Source organism: Semicossyphus pulcher, unplaced genomic scaffold, assembly GCF_022749685.1.
Source record: "Semicossyphus pulcher isolate SPU_LCO1_2020_fin unplaced genomic scaffold, fSemPul1.0.p SCAF_12, whole genome shotgun sequence".
Lineage (NCBI taxonomy): Eukaryota > Metazoa > Chordata > Actinopteri > Labriformes > Labridae > Semicossyphus > Semicossyphus pulcher.
This window is the reverse complement of record NW_027211626.1, coordinates 4,561,923-4,581,853: the sequence shown is the minus strand read 5'-3', so window position 1 is coordinate 4,581,853 and position 19,931 is coordinate 4,561,923. Positions and strand designations below refer to the sequence as shown.

Here is a 19,931-nt window from a genome sequence, read left to right as displayed (position 1 = left end):
TTTTGTGAATATAAATCTTTTTCGCCGCACACAGGGCTCTCGTGGTGAAAAAGGAGAGAAGGTAACAAATGAACGGCTTGCAGTATGGTATCTCATTTTCATCTTTTGCACATCACATAGTTTCGAGCAATCAGACGCAACTGTTAGGTTCAGCAAGCAATTATTGAGGCACCATATGCATAAACTTGCACGGGAACTTCAAAACAAAATCACGACTCAGCATATACCTTGATTAACTCGCTAATAGTTCCTTATGAAGATACTGTGTAAGATAATGGAATGGAGCTGTGATCAACCGAGGCTGCAAATTGCCTATTAAGGGGAAAGCGGAGAAGTCACCTAGAAACTGTTCAATGGAAACTACAGCTGTGCATTGTCTCTTCATCTGTGCTAAACTAAACCTTTCCTATCATTATTAATAAGCCCTGTAGTATAGTATAGACACAATTCTGCTGAGAACGTGTGGCACCAGTATCTGCTGTAATCTCCTCCTGCAATGCAGCACCCAATTCACAATGATACATGTCCTTTCCACAGGGATCTGCCGGAGTGCCAGGTCAGCCAGGGGAGCCAGGCAAAGAGGGCAAAAGGGTGAGTAAACAGAAACAGTCCACTGGTTGTGTGGCCTTGCTGGTGGTTGCACTGGCTGAGAGGAGCTGGCCTGGGGAAAGGCCAAACAGCAGCTGAGGGGCTGTTGTTGTTCTGGGGGTCAGGGGGAAGATGATCTGTGGGGCTGGGTGAGCCTGCAAAGAGAGAGGCAGAGGTGTGGGCTTGTTATATGACAATTAATGAATGGGCTTCATGGCCAAGGGGTCACACACACTCACAGTGTGACTGGCAGCACACATGGTTAAGTGCCCCTGGGTGCCTGTGCTGGTGGACGGTGTTCAGTTACCTTAAAGGCCAGCTTCAGTTGGGTTGGAGACAATGTCCATGGCTGGATCGAGTGAAACATTACACCACATCTATTTATTTGTCACCTGTGACTGGAATAACTTCAGTTAGAAATGCAAGTGTCAGGGCACAATGTTGTGTATTCAAAAGTTTGTTAACTCAAAAAGGCTCATTTTTAAAGCTTTGTAAAATAAAACTGTTTGTATCTGAATCAGAATCTGGTTTACTGTTAAGTAGGTTTGAACATAAAAGGAATTTGCCTTGGTATATTGGTTTATTACGTTTAGTATGTTTAATACAGAAGATGAAGGCAAGGCAAGTTTATTTATAGAGCACCATTCATACATAATCAATTCAAAGTGCTTTACACAATTAAAAACAGAGCATTAAAAACATAAATGTGACACAAAGCAAAAAATAGACATAGAAGTAATTAAATATTGGTTGAGCTACAATAATTAATAGATTAAAATATAAGTTCAGTTAAAAGTAAATAAATATCCATTACATTAAAGGAATTAAGTAAAAATTAGATAAGTTATGGGAATGCAGCTGCAGCAGTATTTAATGCAGCAGTAAATAAAAGACCTGTTTTAAAAGAGCTGGTGGAGAAAGCCTCAGGTACTCCAGTAGAGTGTAAAGAATATAGTAATTAAGTAATGCAAGTCAAACTCTGTAAATAGAAAACAGACAATAGTATATGAAACAACATTAACAATGTGAAGGGATGTAAGAAAATATTGATTCGCTTTGAGTATTGAGATATGTTTTGTGATATGTATCCAGGAAGGGAAACAGGTTCTATAGCTATTTATTAATACACATGTATACAAGTTATTTCAACACTTAAAAAAAAAAATGTTTTCATTCAAAACACACAAATTACAGCCTACCATCTGTTTTCACCATGTCGAGTTTGCAATCCTGATAGCTCTCAGTGTTGTAGTTAGCGGTAGCTGGCAGCCTGCGGTAACATTGATTGATGTGAGGGTGGCGGCTGCAATGGCGATCATGACGGTGCATCTCTGTGACAAACTGTTAGCAACAATCTAGTTAGTGTTCCTCGCTTAAAACAGAGAGGAAAACACAAAACAGCACTGTGGCATGTTGTAAATAGGAGACGTAGCGGCTTGGACCCGGAAACAGTTTAATGTGGAAATGTGATGTCACAACTTTAACAACCAGAAAGCGTCATCGTCTGGGTCAAATATCGTAGCACAATAACAAAGCTCTCTCTGCATTTTATTCTGGTATATTGGTTGCACCGGTATGTAGGATGCAGCCCACTTTTTAAATTAAAAAAAAGTACTAAAAGTGCACATACACTGGATTTCACCATAGATAATGGGTAATTATTGTAGGGTGTAGTGTAGGGGGTGTATGTATTTTATGCATTTGTTTTGATGCATATTATTTTCTTGAAAAACTTTTAACTAGAAAAATCAAAAGGAATGGTTTAAAATCGCAACACTATGGTGGGCTGAAGATTCCCTAACAACAAGAATGTTATTGTTCCTTGTGTTGACATCACAGCTGAAAGGCAGCATTCCCGACAGGTGGAGAGAGCGGTTTAATTGCCTCGGTGTGAATACCTTCGCCTGTGACACAGTGATCAAATATAGGACCTTCAGACGACTCAATGCTCCTGTTTGTCTGAGAGAGAAGGGTCAGAAAACTGCAAGAAAACATTTGGCCCCGCTGCTGCAAAACATAAAATATATAGCAGATTGAGCTGTAGAAAACCCATAAGTAGGTCAGACGTTCAGATTAAGCAAGAGATAATGCACAATACTCGAGACATCTGGACACAAGTATGTCAAGAATTCCACCCGTCTGCATTACAATACATTCAAACTCAAAGCTTGTTCCAAAAACATTTCCGATTTACGACTTATCTGCGGTATTATTTCTCAATGGATCATTTCCCACGGTGCGCAAAGTGCGCGAATCACTGAAAGTATTTACAGTCAACAAAAGTGAGCTCAGAGGCTGGTGCAGATGTTTCTCCGACACTGTTGTCTCTCTCCCTCATTAGGCAGGTGTTATTTTATACTTAACCTGACTTAAGTAGGTGTGAAGCGTCAAAGGGACTGCGTGTCAGAGGCATCAATTACAGTGTGCACTTTTCTCCTGGAATACAGATTTATGATGAAACTTTCAATCATAATTGGTTTTGAGGAAAAAGAAGGTTGCTCTGCGTTTGATGTTGTGGCTTCTTGGTTTCCTATATACCTGAAATATTTCTCACACTAGTTCTGTCTTTGAAGATTTTGTAGGTAAAACAGCCAAAGGGCTTTAAGCTGGCCTTTGCAGACTCGCTGCTGTTGTTGTTGCTGAAGACACAGTTCTGATCTAATAATACCCCGTCTTTGATGACTGGCTGACTTCACGGTGACTGTTAATGCGCTAAGGTTTCTGCTTATTCTTAGCTCTGGGAGTCACATGTGGCCTGAAAGTTGTTGACCAACCTGTGTTTCTGCAGTTTGACGGCCTATTTTAGGAACGAGGACGTGTATCGTTATCAGGGGCTCGCTCGTGGGCCAGCTGATACAGCAAGAGACTCTCACCCAATTAGCAACTCTTGTCCATGCGTGCAACTTATTGGTTTCACTAAGAAGCATCACTGCTGTGTCCACAATGCAGCATATTTCGACTGAGACTGGCCACTCGACAACCTTCATATTGCAGCTGGGAGCGGAAAGCTTTCACAAGGCCTTAGATTCAAGCCGGGCCATCTTTCACACTGTCTGCTTCAATTTATTGTTGAGGAAAATACAAGCACTCTAAGCTATTTAGATTTACTTCAAGGAGATGTGGAGGACATTGTAGTGGGGAGAAGAGGAGTGATGCCATTTGCACTGATCCTTCTCTGCGGCTTAGAGCAACATATGCAAGAGAGGATATCAAGGGCAGTCACCCAACCTCTCCTGTGACCCGGCGTCTAACATTCACAGAATCTTGATTTTATCTTATTACCTTGATGGATGACTAGTTCGGTCTGTCAGGGTGGAGGTAAGGACTAGTCCAACCATGTCTTGGAATTTATGGGAATGTGTTGCCCCCGCATTACACATCGCCATTAATAGTAATGTGAATGGCTTGGTTTTATCTATTATGGATGGCATTGACACAGAATGGCAGGGAGAGAGTAGGACTTTGGGATTCAGTGGCACATTACAGCGGATCAAAAAAGAAGATGGGGAGCACCAGCAAAAGGAATACGTCTCCCCTCGCATACTGTGCGGTGCTAAAATTTTCATCATGCGCTGTAATGATGTGCTAAGCTCTGCGTTGTCATTGTAGACCGGCCCAGGTCGAGGAGGAAGAAGACATGCACGCTGAAAGGAACAACCTTGGAATTTTAGTTTTCGGTGTCGTCCTTTGAAAGCCAAGTATTAGGTATTCTCTTACAGCGTGCAGCGCAGAGACGTGCCTGTCTGACACCCATCAACAAACATGAGGGACTGTATAAAGAAATCTTGTTTTGTGCATACAGAAGTGATGTGGGATTTGGTGGAAGTGAGCCTTGCAAAAGTACAACATGACGTAATTTTGCGTGCTCAAAATAGGACTGAAAACCTACGCTTGGTCATTGCACACGGCTGCTTTAAAGCCAAAATATATACAGGAACGCAACGGCAAGCTTGGTTTATTCATGTCTTGCCAAGTGTTCTCAGCACACTCTGCTTCTAACTCTGCAGGGTTGTGAGTGGGTTCAGCGCAGACATGGGTTCATCTCTTCTATAGAAGTCGGTTCCTGTGGATTAATAATAATCACCTTAAGAAATCCCCCATTACAAGGTGGGTCATGGAGTTTTAATCCCCCACATTAAGCCTTATTAGCTCTATAAATGTGCTTGTATAGAAAACTAAGTCCTGCTAAATATAATTCTCTCACAAATGCCATGTTGATTCCCATGGTTTGGCATTGAAGCTATGCTGTCATACATTTGTTTCTGTTAAATGTATTGGGATTACTGTATAATCAGGATAAATGACTTTCTCTATACATAGATTTCTTTCATTAATAAATAATGTCGTATTTTCTTTGATGAATTAAGCAGAATGCAAATAACATGAATGCAAAACATGTGCAATCCCCTTGAATCAGCTGAGGGCCTTTAATGTGTCACGGCTTCCTTGTGTCCTGCTTTGGAAAAATGCACTTGTGTGACAGATGTGCTGCACAGTGTTTGTTCTTATTAGACATAGCCGTGCTACTGCAGGGGTGATGAAACTCCAGCAAGCCCTAAAGGAAGCAGAGCGGTGCAACTGCTCTGTGTACGGATGTGTTCTCTTGAAATGAATTATGCAGTGCAGATCCTCTTACTGATTTATTCAGTTATTTATTTAAATCACACAAGTTGGTTATTTATTGAGTTATTTTGCTTAGAGAGCGAAGTAGTTGGCACAGTTGGCAAGTGATATGGATTGGTAGCAGGTGAGTTGCAGCATGCAGGTTGTTGTTATTGCGCATTATGTGAGGAGGTTTCTGTAATCTTTGATGCTGTAAAGAATTTAACGTCAGGTAGGAGATGACATTCTCAGCTGACTGCCTTGCAATTGTCTCTGGTATCTCTCTCTCCTGTAAAATCGCTCCCGTTCCTCATAGAAATGTTCAGCTGCGTATCTCAGCTGGGGATGTAGGTGGATGACACTGTGCCACATGAGATGCCTGACTCATATGTCAAAGAGATAAGAAAGGAAAAGAGTCACAATAAAGGTGAAAAGGCCAGTAGAGCATTGCCGGCTGGGCCACACAAGATGACCCGGTGGAGGGAAAAGCCATTAAACGAGACTTTTAATCTGGTGGAAATCGTTTTCTCACTAAATAATATGATGTGCAACATCAATACCACAGATAAAAGCACCCACACAGACTATTGATGGCTATTGGAGAAACATTACAGAGTGGATGAAAGATATGGCAGGACAGGTTAATTCTCCTTTGTGGAATCCGACACACAACAGTCACTATTTGTGTCTGACAAATACCTACTCATTTCCATGTTATTGAAATGTTACATCTCCTGCTGAGCTGAAACAAACTCAACAGTAGTGGACCCAAAAAGCATTTGTTTATATTATTATAGTGCCAACAATTTTCATTTGTATTTGCAATTCTACTAAATAATTTATATAATATAAATGATTATATCTTGCATCCATCAATTATTTCTTGCCATGGATCCTATCGGCTATAGTCTGACGACTGGGGACAACGGTGAACATGTTGGGCGTGTAGCCAGCTGTTAGCGATAAACGACTTCCAGTCAAGACTTCCTTTTCCGCGTGCTGCATTGTTACAGAAAAAGAAACTGTTTTTCTTGTGATTTACTTTAACAGGTCTTAACCTTTCCCAAATTTCAACATCATGATGCAGATTAGTAAAAAGTAAAAATGAAGCTTTGTCAGGTCTGTGCTCGAGGAGAAGAAAACCACTTTTAAAATGCTCGTTTATTGAGCGGTCGGATCGATCTGATGCATTTGAGGAAGTCGGGAAATCTGATCTGCTTTCGTGACACAGCGTCAAAGGGAATTTATCTCAAGTTGAATTTTAGATATAGAACAGATTGTTAGCTGTTGTCATGCAGACGTCTGTTTATAGAGATTAATAAGAAGCTAAATTGTCAGATTACTTGCGTTCCACCTGCTTTTGCTCTCCACATGGACTGGTTTTCCTGCTGCAGCCTGCTGATATGTGATTGGTCAATATTACTCGGACTACAAACGTAGTACAAACAGAAACCAGAACACTTGCCGTCCCTAAAATACACGTCCCTGCCTACAGATGCTGCATTTCTATGCAGAATCTGTCAGTAGAGATTACTTGCCTATGCTATAGTATGGTGCATAGAATTTTCCTCACCTCTTACTGTTCCTCTTAGTTTGTAGACTAAAAGATGTTTAAGATAAAGATGTTAATGTTAATGATTTCACAAAGATGTGTTGGTAGTATGAGAAAGTTATAGGTAACGGGTGGAGTCACATAAGATTCCTCTAGAAGTGTCTTGAATGTATTTGTATCCTGTGACGGTAGACATGCAGACAGATGGAGCCAGACCTTAGTGTTCTTTTCCCCCCAAGTGCATATTATCTTAGTCATAAGACTGCTTCGATATTTGATCCTCATGCAGGAAGTGTAATGAAACCAGAGAGCAACTTGTAAACAGGATGTTCAGTTGTTTGTTGTTGGGTAAGAGGACAGTTCAGTTCTCCGTAAAGAGACTCTCCAACTGTTATATGGTTGAGATGGCTATTTGTAAAATAATGAGTCTGTAGCTCAGAACTTCAGCTGCTGTCACATCACCTCCGTCAGCTGTCACCACGTCAGACCATGTGATAGCACGGTCCCAGATCAATGCACGTCAGTAATTGTGGTGCGGGAACACTTTAAGTTCTTCGCTTGTGTCAAAAATCTGAAACAATGCAACTGAAGTGTTCAACAGCTGCCCGGGCACTTTAAAGTGGCATGGATATGATCTGTCAAAACAGTAGAGAAGATCATCTGTCTCTTCTTTGCTTGGCAACTGCGCTGCTCCACGTTTCCAAAGAAGAGCGAGGTAATTGCTGTCTTTTGGGAGTGATCGCGGTGTTTACATTTTCCATTCAAGCCCTGTGCTGAATGACTGAGACAGCTGTCTATAAGTCCTGACTGAAGGGACAGGCACATTTTTCAACACATTTTCCTCCTTCACTCTCGTGCTACCACTCTTTAAAGCTTGTCTGTCCACTGGATGTCAAAATATTTATACTTAAATCTTGCACTGGTGTTTTTTTCTTTGTTGGTCATGTTCTCTCAAAACACAGCACATGTACATGACTTCACCATGTTTAAGTATGAACAAGTGTGCAGGGCCACCCTTGAGGTAGAAAGCTCTCTTGGGCACATCTGCTCACGGTGGCCAGTAATAACCTTGTTCATCCTAAACATTAGTAACCCAGAACTCACCATTACGCATGAAACAACAAAAATAAACATTTCATATATTGTTGATTTTATAAAGTTTAGCAAATCTTTTATAAAACCCTGTCTCCTAAAAATAGTTGGAGTCATTTTTATTGTTTTGAATGTAATGCCAAAATGTCTGAATTGCATCGTGGGTGGGCCACAAATGACCTCAACTACTACACTAGCTATGCCATAGGCATTGCCATGCCAGGACCTTGCTTACATTGGGATACCATCAAAGGAAGGGGATGAATAAGAGGGAGCTGGCACGGTTTTTTGACCCAAACAATGAATGAACAATGGCCAGGAGGCTAACTTTAAAGTGATTCATCTGAATAAATGTCTGTTAAGTCACTATCTATCGCCCAATGAGGTAACACAATGGTGATTGAGCCTATGGCCCACTGATGAAAGCCTTTGCATTTGCAGTATTACAGACTGGATGTCTGTGGCAGAGTAAAATCACAAGCGGCGCCCAGTTAGTGACGCATTTTCCATCAGCCAGCAGTGGTTGGTCTGCCAGAGAGGGTAGGCGGAGCTAATGCTACAAACACACGTGTTTAAAACGGCTGCTTTTCCGGTCAAGTGTGTCAAGTAAGCAATAATATGCTATTGCTGAACAAACAAAGAAAAGATGGATGACTACAGATACAACTTCAACAATAAGCGAAAATCCAAAGAAAAAGAAACAAATTCGACTGTCTGGATATCTGGAAAGTGTGCTCCCGCAATTACTGTTTATCTCCATAGGTGCCGCCAAAGAGAACAAAAGTGAGATCTTCAAGATTACCTCACTTACAAGGATATACTGTAGCTGGCGCCAATTAAGTGGCTACCAGTACTTCTTCATTCAACCTCAAAACCAGAATTTTAAACCACAGTCACTTCTGTGGATAATAATGAGGTGGTTGAGTCTATGGAGCTGGCTTCTATGCTGCCAGAAGCAGAAACCGGGCTGCTTGACCTCGACATGAAAGGGAAGCCAGCTACAAGTGCGTTTCCAACCTTGGGAGCTACTACGAGCTACCAGGAAAATGGCTCAAAAAGTTACTGATACAGTCCCGTAAAATTGTTGGCGGTGTTTCATGGGAGGCTATTTCTGTGCACCGGCCTGCACTTGTGTACAACATGCAGCCACAAATCCTTTTAAGAGCGCACCAACATGTTACTGGTACTTAATTTTGGATGGCATTATGCTGGTGCACTGAGGTCAAAACATTAGCGTCAGATCGGATACAATAACATTCATCCACTTTAAATCTAAATCTATGCATCCTCATCGCACACTTAATAGCTTTTGTCATTTAACCTAATTTGGCATGAAAAAGTACGTCGTTCTCTGAAAGCCAAATGCGTGCTGTAACTGGAATTTAGATGCTTCTCCTCTACCGGGCCAAACAAATGTTGTTCTGAGATAATTGAGCCACCACGGTATATATATAATATTCATATTCTATCTGATGGACTTGGCTGGGGCTCATTTGGATCAGCCCGTGTTTGTCTGCAGAGACTGAAGCAGGCAGTGACAGTGATAGGGAAGGAGTTATGGTGCGGTTTTGTGGGGACTGGAGCATTTGGCAGCAGTTTCCCGCTCCATAGGTGGAGGCAGACATGAACAGCGATGCAACTGTAACAGACTGTTGACCTCTACCAGAGCACCTGCAGGGCGAGATTATTAAGTAACGAGTCCCTGGTGAGAATACCAGCCTTCCTGCCAGAAGTTCTCCATGGGAGGCTGCCGCTGATTTGGGTGATACAGTACATGCATAAAATTATATTTGATTGGAGCTGTGCTTTTGGTCCTGTTCGGTACACAGTTATTATGATATGCTAAATTAATTCCTCCCACATGGATTTTTGAACAGTAGCTCTGAGAAGAAGTTACACTTTTATATTGTGTTCACATCAATAATTGACTTTGTGTGTTTGTGTTTTAAATTCCTTTAGTCAGATCTGATACGCCACTGATCTGTTTGGGATACAAAATAAACATATTCATGTTTAAACACAGACAATTTACATACATCTGTTATACATTTGCATAATTAAGAGGAAGCATTAGCAAGTATGATTACTATTACACAAGCACTACCTTTTAAAGTCTTTAATATAAGTGAGAGAGAGTAACTTTATATCCTCTTGGAGCTCTTTGCATTCATGTGCAGCGAATATTTCTTATTAATATGCACATTAATATATTTTATATTGGAAATGTTTAACCACTGAGACACAGTTGGTGCTGATATTGATGGTGTGTGTCTTTAAAGCGGTGTTTAAATACAGTAGCGTGATGTAGATATGTAGTTACAGTTCCGGCTTGACCCGTTGCAGCTCGATGGCGGAGTAACACGGGGGGAAGAATTTACAGGTCAGCAGGGCTCACAGCTGAGATTTTATGGCAAGATTTACACCCTGTGCGACTTTACAAGCGGGGGGAGGATTCTTTAACCCTTTGTTGAACAAAATGGACCAGGTTATTCTCCTCTCTCTCTCTGCGCCCAAGCTCATATTGAGGAAATCCAGAGAGCCACGCTTTTGACACCTGTGTTGCACCAGGAGGTAACACGTTTGCCCAGTGCACGAGGCAATTAATCTTGTCAATGTCAAGTGCATTGGGAGGGAGGATGAAACAAAGATTTGACCTGATTGGCTATGAAAAAGGTCTCACATTTGGGCCCAGTTGGGGAAGAGGAGGGTTACAGGGGGAAGCGTTTGGCACATGCAGGGACAGATGCACAAAGCTTTGATTTATCTGTTTGACTCTCATCTTTCCCAAAGAGCCCCAGTATGGTGACAGCCATGGGTGTCCAGAATAAACACACATTAATTGGCCTATTAATTACAGGGACGAATACAGGGGGCAAGACTTTGAGAGGGCCACTTTGATTGCGCATTGTACCCCGGCTTTAAAGTCAGTGCGTGCGCTGGTTTGTGTGTGTCTGTTAGTCGATGTGTAGATGTGTGCACGTGTAAAAAGCTGATGTTCAACAAGGGGTAATGTAGGTCAACACATCCTCCGAGCATTGGAAAGGCTTGATATAGTTGGCCAGAGCAAGGCCATCGTTCACACATCTACAACCTCACGACTTCCTCAGGAGAGGGAGCTGAACCACACAGCAGGGACACTGCGAGCATTATACACGTCCCTGCCGCTCCAGTGTCAGAATTCATCAGGGCCCGGTATCCCCCCGGCCTGTGTCTAATACCTCTTCAACATTTTCCAACGTTGTTTCAATGTCTGCCAGGTCAAAGCAACACTAATGGAGTGTCATGTGTCACACAGGGTCAGCTGGACTGAATTCACTTGACTCATTGAGTTATGTCAGCAGACAGGAGGTGACTGGCCCCGGTGACTGTTCCAGGTATGATGGCCCACAGTCATCCAAACAATGGGACTTCTCTGGCTCCAAAGAGTCTAGCAGAGGTGGCAAAAGTACAAACATTCTTTCCTCAAGTAGAGGGATAGATACGTGTTTATAAAAGGACTCTGGTAAAAGAAGAACTACTGGTCTGCAGTTTAAAAGGTGAAAGTTTCTTCTGCCTGTTTTTGTGCAAAGCTTGCACCATATTTGGGAGACAATCAAACATTAATCATTCTAACTTCAAATAAAATAAATTGCTGAGAAGAATAAACATCAACTTTGCTTCAGTGTGCAAATCAGTTAGGATTGTCTTGCTGCTATTAATCCGTGCTGACGTTTTCTGCAACGTTGGCTTGGTTCACTGTCATCCATGCTGCTACAAGTTCTGCCTGTCTGTCAGGGACATCTCATTCGCTAGACTAGACATCTCCCTTCTGCGGCTGAGTTACCCTCTTGTCTTTATTTGTCTTTTATATTGTTTACATCGTGATAGGTCTGTCTCGCCTGACATACACTGATGGGTACGCCAAGGCATCATCTCTTCTAAGTGTTATCGTCTCATCCATTTAGTTGGAAATTGGTGTTGAAGTGGAGATGACGGCGTGCAGTGATGCAGAATAAGAATAATTAGCAAATGCAATAAAGCTAAGGTAACAAGCCTCTTTTGAAAATGTATGAGAAGAAAGTAAAGATATTTGGGTTTAAATGCAGGGAGTGGTGAATATCTGCACTTTACTTTCTTTTTGTTCTCTTTGGCGGCACCTGTGGCGATAAACGGTAATTGCAGGAGCGCACTTCCCAGATATCCAGACAGTGTTGCATGTGTGACGTCCACGGTTGGCTCCGGTTGTAACTCTTGATTTTCCTGGCTGACGGTCGCTTTCCTTTTCAGACTGTTTGCCTTCATCTGAGTGTCGAGTTTGTTTCTTTTTCTTTGGATTTTCACTTATGTTTGAAGTTGTATCTGTAGTCATCCATCTTTTCTTTGTTTGTTCAGCCATAGTAGATTACTGTTTACTCGCAACACTTGCAGAGAGCGGAAAAGCAGCCGCTTAGCTCCGCCTACCCTCTCTGGCAGACCAACCACTGCTGGGTGATGGAAAACACGTCACTAACCCAGTCTGTAATACTGCAAATGCAAAGGCTTTCATCAGTGGGCCATAGGCTCAGTCACCATTGTGTTACCTTATTCGGTGATAGATAGAGACTTAACAGACATTTATTTACATGAAAATCTTTGAGATTATCACTTTAAGTACGATAACAAAGAATATCTTACTGTATATTTGTTACTTCCCACCTCTGCAGTCATTTACAAAGACTGTTTGCATGTTAGTCAGTCTAAAGAGGAGACAGCAGTGCTGAGAATACATTTATTTTGAATGCATGCTCGGATTGAAGCGTGCCCCGAGTCAGCTCCATCTATGTGTGCCGTTTCCTCAGCCAAGGGGAGGTATGAGGACACAGAGAGCTCAGAGTGCAGGAGGAAGGAGGCTGGACGGGGAGGAGATGCAGACCTGCAGAACACAGAGGCGCGGTGGTGGGAGGCTGCATCTCTTCCAGCACACAGTTACAGCCTGCCATCCATATTCTGATTCTTCACACTCTCATCCTGCCCGCAACCAATTTAGATACATTCATCTGTGTCCACTTTAATGGCATGCCAGTGAGCAGTGCTTTTACAGTGGTCTGATATTATACAGATGGTAGTGTGTGGGACCTTAGTGTAATCTGTAATGCGTGGTGAGTGATATGAAGCATAAGACTCGCTGAGGGCTACAGTACCCGGAGTGTGCGCCCTGTGGATCTTTGCACAGTGTATTCTCTCTGACCTCAAATATTTGGTTTGTAAAATGAACCAGAGTTTATTCAAAGTAGATTTTCAGCCTCTCCTATTCACTCGCTGGATAATGCATTAATGAAACGCTCGGTATCTGTAAACATAGGACGGGAGCAATCTGCTTCGGATGAATAAAACCGCCAAAAGTCCTGATGAGACTGTGAAATTTCAGAGAGCCAAGACTAATAACAGCATCCATTAGGAGATGAGAACATTCAAGAGGCGATGCCGGTCTATAGTGAGGAGCCGGTGCAGGATATAGGCACCAAGCATGCATGGAAACGCTGCGCAGACATTCAGCTGATAGGTGGGGATTTAAGCTCATAGTTTCATATGGATTTATCATCTTCAACACATAAAAATGCAAATTCAGATAATATCATCAGCCCTCCTTCCTCTCCTTAGGAGTTGTTAAAGTCAATGAGCTCTTAAAACTCATCACTGAGGACGTGGTGGAGACGTGGTGGTTGTAAAGAGCTGCTCTGAGGCTCCCTTGGGACTGCCTTGGCTTAGTTTCCATAGACATCCGCTGTCTGCATCTCCCATGTTTACTTTTGGCTCTAGTGTTTGCATACTGTGTGGTAGTGAGAAAGCTGAAATAGCTCTATAATGGTTATTTTACCCGATGATATGCTGCGTTCTATGCCTGGGTACCCTTGTAATGCCACCTGTGTCCCCTTGTATTGTGTGGCAGTTGAAAGGAGGCATAATGCCGCATGAAAATTATTGTCACTCTCATACAGTTTCTTGCTCTCGTCTATTTCCTTCTTCCCTCATCGTTGTAAGCCCTCTACAGGAAAAAATCTCCTTTACGGTATTCAGTGCCTAATTGCCAGACTGCCTAATTAGGGATGTTACCCAACACACATCATACATTCATGCATTGAGGACATCTATCCTCGCTCATAGAGAGCTTACAGTCTCCTCCTTGGCTCTGTCCCCCCCGCCATGTGCAAAATCTGTGATGCAGCTAGTTTGCCATCTAGTGGCAAATGTGCAAATCACCGTTCAGTCACATGGGATCTGTGATTGAGACTCTGTGAGGAAAGCCTTCATGGAAAGCTTTAGCCAAGAGACTATAGGTGCAATCTTGGCCAGCTGAGCTGTGTCTTAAGTCGGCTGCAGTGTCAGCCATCTCTTTATACGACCCTGAATATTTAGATGGCTGGGAGTTAAAGAGAGCATTGTGTGCCAGTCAGAATGGTGAAAAATGCTAAGCTGCATTTGAGCCCCTGCCAGGCAGCTGTCGGCTTTGCCGTTCTCTTCCTGCCCCGGCCGCTCCTCTTAACCCTCAGTAAACAACTGGAACAAATCCTATTTTATTGAGGCTTTTACCAAGTGCAAGGGATCTCTGCAAGCTCCAGTGCCCAGGCATTTTCTGAGCTTGTGCAGTGTCCTAAGATGGCATCTGGCGAGGGCACTCAGAAGGAGACAATTTGCACTGTCTGTCTCTAATTGGATCCTTAATCAGAAGCAGGTGTGGCTGCAGTCACTGCAGTGTGTTTTGTGACATTTCAAGCAAGCAGTATAATCAATGTTTACCACAGAGGCATTGATAGCTGATTTGACACCGTGAAAGCAGGTTTGTTGAGAATTCTTTCAACTGCAGCATATCGAGCTGCATAGTTAGTGCGAATTCGCTGAATATTTTCCCCTCCCCAGCTGATACTCAGCTGATATTTTGAAGCTAACACCCAGAGGCAGCTTGGCTGATGTAGTGTGAGAAAATATTATGAATGTAGGTGAAGCTGAGAATATTCCCATCAGATGGTTCTTTTCTAATAAAGTGGAAAATCACAATGAACAAGTGTACCATTCTCGCTCTCACTATTCTGCTCTCTGTAAGATGCGTTGTATGTAATGTTCAAAACATACTTAACATGGTGAAAGGTTTGGAGATCCCTCGTGCATACGTAATGTTGTTTTCCTAGTGTAGCTGATTCTTATGGTTCATGGTGCAGATTTGTAAATAAGATATCAGGAACTATTTGCAGCGGGACTGGATGGCATTTAGGATTTTAATTACAGAATAAATTAACTTTTGCAGGCAGTGTGAGTAATTGACTTTATCTTGTCTGAATCTTGATACAATAAGTGCTCCCAGGCACTTTAGGTTTAACTGAACAGACTGAGGGCATCAAATGCATCTGCTTGTAATGTCTCAGTCCTTTTATTTCCATCTTTCACAGGCCAGGAGCAGACAGGCTTTTTCACTTGGGAATAAATATTGTGACAGGCTGCATGCAGCGTGTGCACATTTGTCTGTCTGTGTTTCTGTCTTTTTTTGGGTGTACACAATTTCACACTTCTGGATGACCGTGTGTATTTTTGGAAGGTCTGTGTCCAAATCATGCTTTCAGCAGTGCTGTGGAAGGATGGTTGTTTTTTGTCTGGCCTTTGGCCCTTCACTGAACTGCTAAAGTACACCATGCACACCAAACACAATAACTTTCTACCACCAACTCTTTGTTCTGTGAATTATTAAATGACAAGAGGATATTGCAAGGCTTTATCATCTTGTCTGTTTTGTACGCATTTGTTTAGCAAGCAAATACAGCTGCTGCTCATAAGCTCCATAGTCAGTTCCAGTTAAACACACTACAGCAGCGAGACAAAAGGCTCAGGTGGCCTGAGTACACGTCCCCAGAGGGAGACAGGAGTCAGCTCAGGCAGAAAGAGTGGGAGTGGCATGTGAGTTTTCCAGTCAAGAAAAAAGGTCATCTCTCCCATGAGCTACCTAACGTTGTCGCACACCAACCTGGCTTGGTAATGTCAGATAGTTTTCCCTTTAGGACATTAAACTTCTGTGTCTCAAATAAAACAGAGGGAAGAAAAGAAGAAAACTGACAGCTTCTGGTGATTAGCATAGACTTATAAATAATGGATGTAGCCACAGTGACTGTCAACCACGGGTTCGTCCACTGCCTTTTTAGAGCCTTGAGGAAAGTTTGGCATTTTGCACAAAGTGACCATATTTGGTTAAGAGGGCCACACTGGAGAGCATCAAGGAAACGTCAAGTTATCAGAGCTCTACAGTCTGTGCCTGTGACTTATTCATCAGTTGTTATAAGTTATGTACCATCATGTTTACCACAGAAGGAGATTCTGTTTGTGGTAGCAGCAGTAGTTGTTAAAGGAGCGATTCACCCCAGGAAAAAGCCACTGTCAGTCAAAGCTGGTGTTCTCTGTAATCGATAGAAGCAATAATATTTGAAATTGGCGCCATAGCTGTGGAGAAAGTTGTACAAACAGCTTGTAGTTTCACCCATTCTACATTCCTACAACACCCAGCATGCATTGCGCCCCTCCCTCTGAAAGGAACGGCCCAGCGAGAGACGCTCGAGTGAAATACTACCGTTTTCCAGTCAAGGAAATTGATCGCTGCAGGTAATGGCTCAGAGCAGTACAGAATCAGAAGTAGGCCGAGAATATTCACGTAGTCCGGCTGAGTTTTTCCAGGGCTCGTTGGAGAAGCAGACAGCGCCCTCCAAAGGCACGGAGCAAAATTGCTTTTTCCCTAACATAATGGCATTAGCTCCCCGTAATAGCATGATAGGACTGAGGTTGAAAATCAGCCAACTGGCCCTTTAAGTTATCAGACTAAAGAAGCTGGAAAGCTGGAGGAAGGTAGCAGACTTGCTCGCCTACACCTCTGTAGGGAGAGCGAGTAGAGGTTTAATGCCATGTACTAGAGTCCTCATCAGTTCATCTCGTAATTTCTCTGCAGGGAAAAAGCCAACAACTATTTGGACTCTTATGCAATGGCTGCAGACACATTTCCTGACAATTAGTGTTAACATACTAATTTCATACCAGAATTTCCCTCCCCAAAACAAAAACTGCATTATTTGTTATTATATGTCTGACGTTCATGTGAAAAATCTGCAATATAGACACTAACACCGCGAGAATAGCTGAGAGGTTAAGTCATACCATGCAGACTGCTAGCAGCAGCCACCTGTCACTCAAAGCTGCCACGCCCCTAACTGTGCATAACTTTAAGCCTTAATGTAATTTACAGTTTACAAGGGTGTAAACATGTTAAATCTGTAAAGTTAGGCATTTAAATAAGGTGCCTAATGGGGATTGACTCGCTTTTGGAGCCCGCCTCAAGTGGCCACTCGCAGTGCAGTTTTTGGCCCTTGGCGTTGGCTTCAGTTTTTTCCCGAGGGAGGTTGCCTGTTGGGGATTAGCGGGTATCTTGACTGTAACCACGCTATGTTTAAGGTAAAGTGAAGGTTTTGTAGCCGAATAAGTAGTTCTGTAGTTGTGACTTTGAGAGACTAAAACGTCTCTTAAATGAAATTGTTTTGGCTTCTGCAAACACATAACAGTTTGAATATAGATGTGAAAGTGACACAATTTGGATTTATTATTAAGTAGGGAAAGAATTAGATTTGGAGAACGAGATAATAACTTGTAGGAGAGCCATCATCTTTTTCTCACGTATTAGCAAAAGTGAGATATTGTGTTTGAAAGTGGATTAAAATTTAAAATGATGAAACAAGCTTGAATTGATTTGCCTACTGATAGCTCTCCCTGTATATGCAGCCCATCATTTTGCCCCTCTGTGCTGTGCGCGAGCTTCGGGGTGGTTCCTGTGGTGTTTATTCCAGAAGGCTCCCTTAGCTTATCTACTGACCCTTCTCGACAGGGGCATTTGTCAGGTGGATTATGTGGCTTTTTGATGGTATATCTGCTTTGTTGCAAAGAAATGCATCGCGTTGTGGCCTCTCCGTTTAATACCACTGTGTTATCCCTGCATGGGCAGTCGGACATGGAATGTCTCAGGGAACAGGTTGACATTTGGGATAAGGATTATGGAGTCATCACAAACGAGTGCCTCTGCTGTGTGTCACTGTCGCTGTTGACTCTGCTCTCAGACGGGTGGGGGCTTGTGTTACAGGACTGAGCCAGGCCCCATGTCTATACTTTACTTATACACTTTTACAACTGGAAGCAGAGTTGAGGCTGGGATCGGTGTGGATTAAGGGAGAAGTTCAAAATACGCTGTCAGTCTACCGAGGCCTCCTCCCAACCTCAGCTCAAATGTGTGCTCACAGTAGCTTTACTGGCACCGTTATTGAATAAGCAGTTAATGTGGAGTGCTTTTCACACTTCTGTTATATGGTTTGCAGAGTTTAAGAGTGGTACAGATAAATAGCCCTTGTGAATGTGTTCTGCTTCTCTCTCCTTTCCTCTCCTCTCATCCACAATCCCTTCATCTTTCCCTCCCTCCCTCTCATCCCTCATTTCCTTCCTTTCCCTTCTCCTATCTCGCCCTCCCTCTAATCTACTGCAATGACCTGAAGGAGGGCTTCACACTGCAGCGCTCAAATAATAATCAAGCACTAGGATGTTGTCAAATTTATAGGACACTGAGCGTCGCATAGCAACAGAGATTGCCAGGGTGATCCAACAGGCGGTGGAAGTTGGGTGAGGGAGAAACGGGGCGAGTGACAGGAGACGGGAGGAAGGAGGAAGGAGAGATGACAGGAAAAACAGCAGACAGGAGAGAGGGATTAGGAGAGCAATAGAGTAATGAAATTATACACAAAGGAAGAGAAAAATGGGGGGCGGAGAAACGGAAAGGAAATGTGAGAGTTAAGGTTAGCTGAAAGAAAAGATTAATTGACTGCTGGCTGCTCTTGTGGGCTCTGCTTTAATTCAAGTTAAAATTATCATGATGTTGACATATTTTTTAGTATTCTGGCAAATTTAAGTTTTAAAGTGGCTTGAATATAACAGCTAAATATCCGTATACCTAAAAGTCACACATTTCTCATGTTATTCACATTATATTTCCTTTTTCCTCTTTTTCAACTTCAGTGAAATCCTTAGTATCAGTTCTGTTCATCCCCGTTGCCTAGAAACTGCTTTGCACTGCATATCACCTCTGCCACATAGATTTCTTCAGGTGTTGTGTCTACTATTTTCACCAGGGAAACAGTACAGACAAGACAGACAAACAGTATTCTACAGTAGTGTGTTTTCTAATGTCTATCATTTCTGGCATTTGCTTTGAATTACTGAAATTAGCAGTTTGGATAAACATACTCTTAAACTACTTTCAAAAAAGTCATCAAAAGGTCGTTGGAATTCTTGGCAGGTCGACCATGACAGCTGACTGAATAAAAGAACTATGTAGGACCAAAGGGGCCTTTTGTTGTTTTATTTATATAAATGTTCTTGAAGAAAGAATTCTGTGGTTTCACTGAGAGTAATAATCTGGAGTTTCATTTCAATAAAAGTCACTATGGTAACACAATGGTGATTGAGCCTGTGGCCCACTGATGAAAGCCTTTGCTAGGCAGTATTACAGACTGGGTGTCTGTGGCCACTTTGGTGGAAAAAATCACAAGCGGCGCCCAGTTAGTGATGCGTTTTCCATCAGCCAGCAGTGGTTGGTCTGCCAGAGAGGGTAGGCGGAGCTAAGCGGCTGCTTTTCCGCTCTCTGCAAGTGTTGCGAGTAAACAGTAATCTACTATGGCTGAACAAACAAAGAAATGGATGACTACAGATACAACTTCAACAATAAGTGAAAATCAAAGAAAAAGAAAGAAACTCGACGCTCAGATGAAGCAAACAGTCTAAAAAGGAAAGCGACCATCAGCCAGGAAAATCAGGAGTTACAACCGGAGCCAACCGTGGACGTCACACATGCAGCACTGTCTGGATATCTGGGAAGTGTTCTGCGTAGTTACCGTTAATCAGCATAGGTGCTGCCAAAGAGAACGAAACTGAGATCTTTGAGATTACAACTTGAAACACTACATATCTATCAGAAAAGGTTTTTGGAGCATGAACATAAAGGATGAATAATTACAAAAGCTGAATGCATTACATTTTTTGTCCTGGACTCCTGATATTATTATTTTATTAA

General features: G+C 42.5%; 1 protein-coding gene across 1 annotated transcript in view; it reads left to right on the top strand.

Annotated features, from left to right (window-relative positions):
- The window catches only part of LOC138588911 (collagen type XIX alpha 1 chain), a 129,627-nt gene that overhangs the window by 47,542 nt on the left and 62,154 nt on the right, over positions 1–19,931 (top strand). Inside the window, exons 11-12 of the mRNA XM_069659163.1 lie at positions 35–61; positions 538–591. Of these exons, the coding sequence (XP_069515264.1) occupies positions 35–61; positions 538–591 (81 nt within the window). The remainder of the gene's footprint in view (positions 1–34; positions 62–537; positions 592–19,931) is intronic.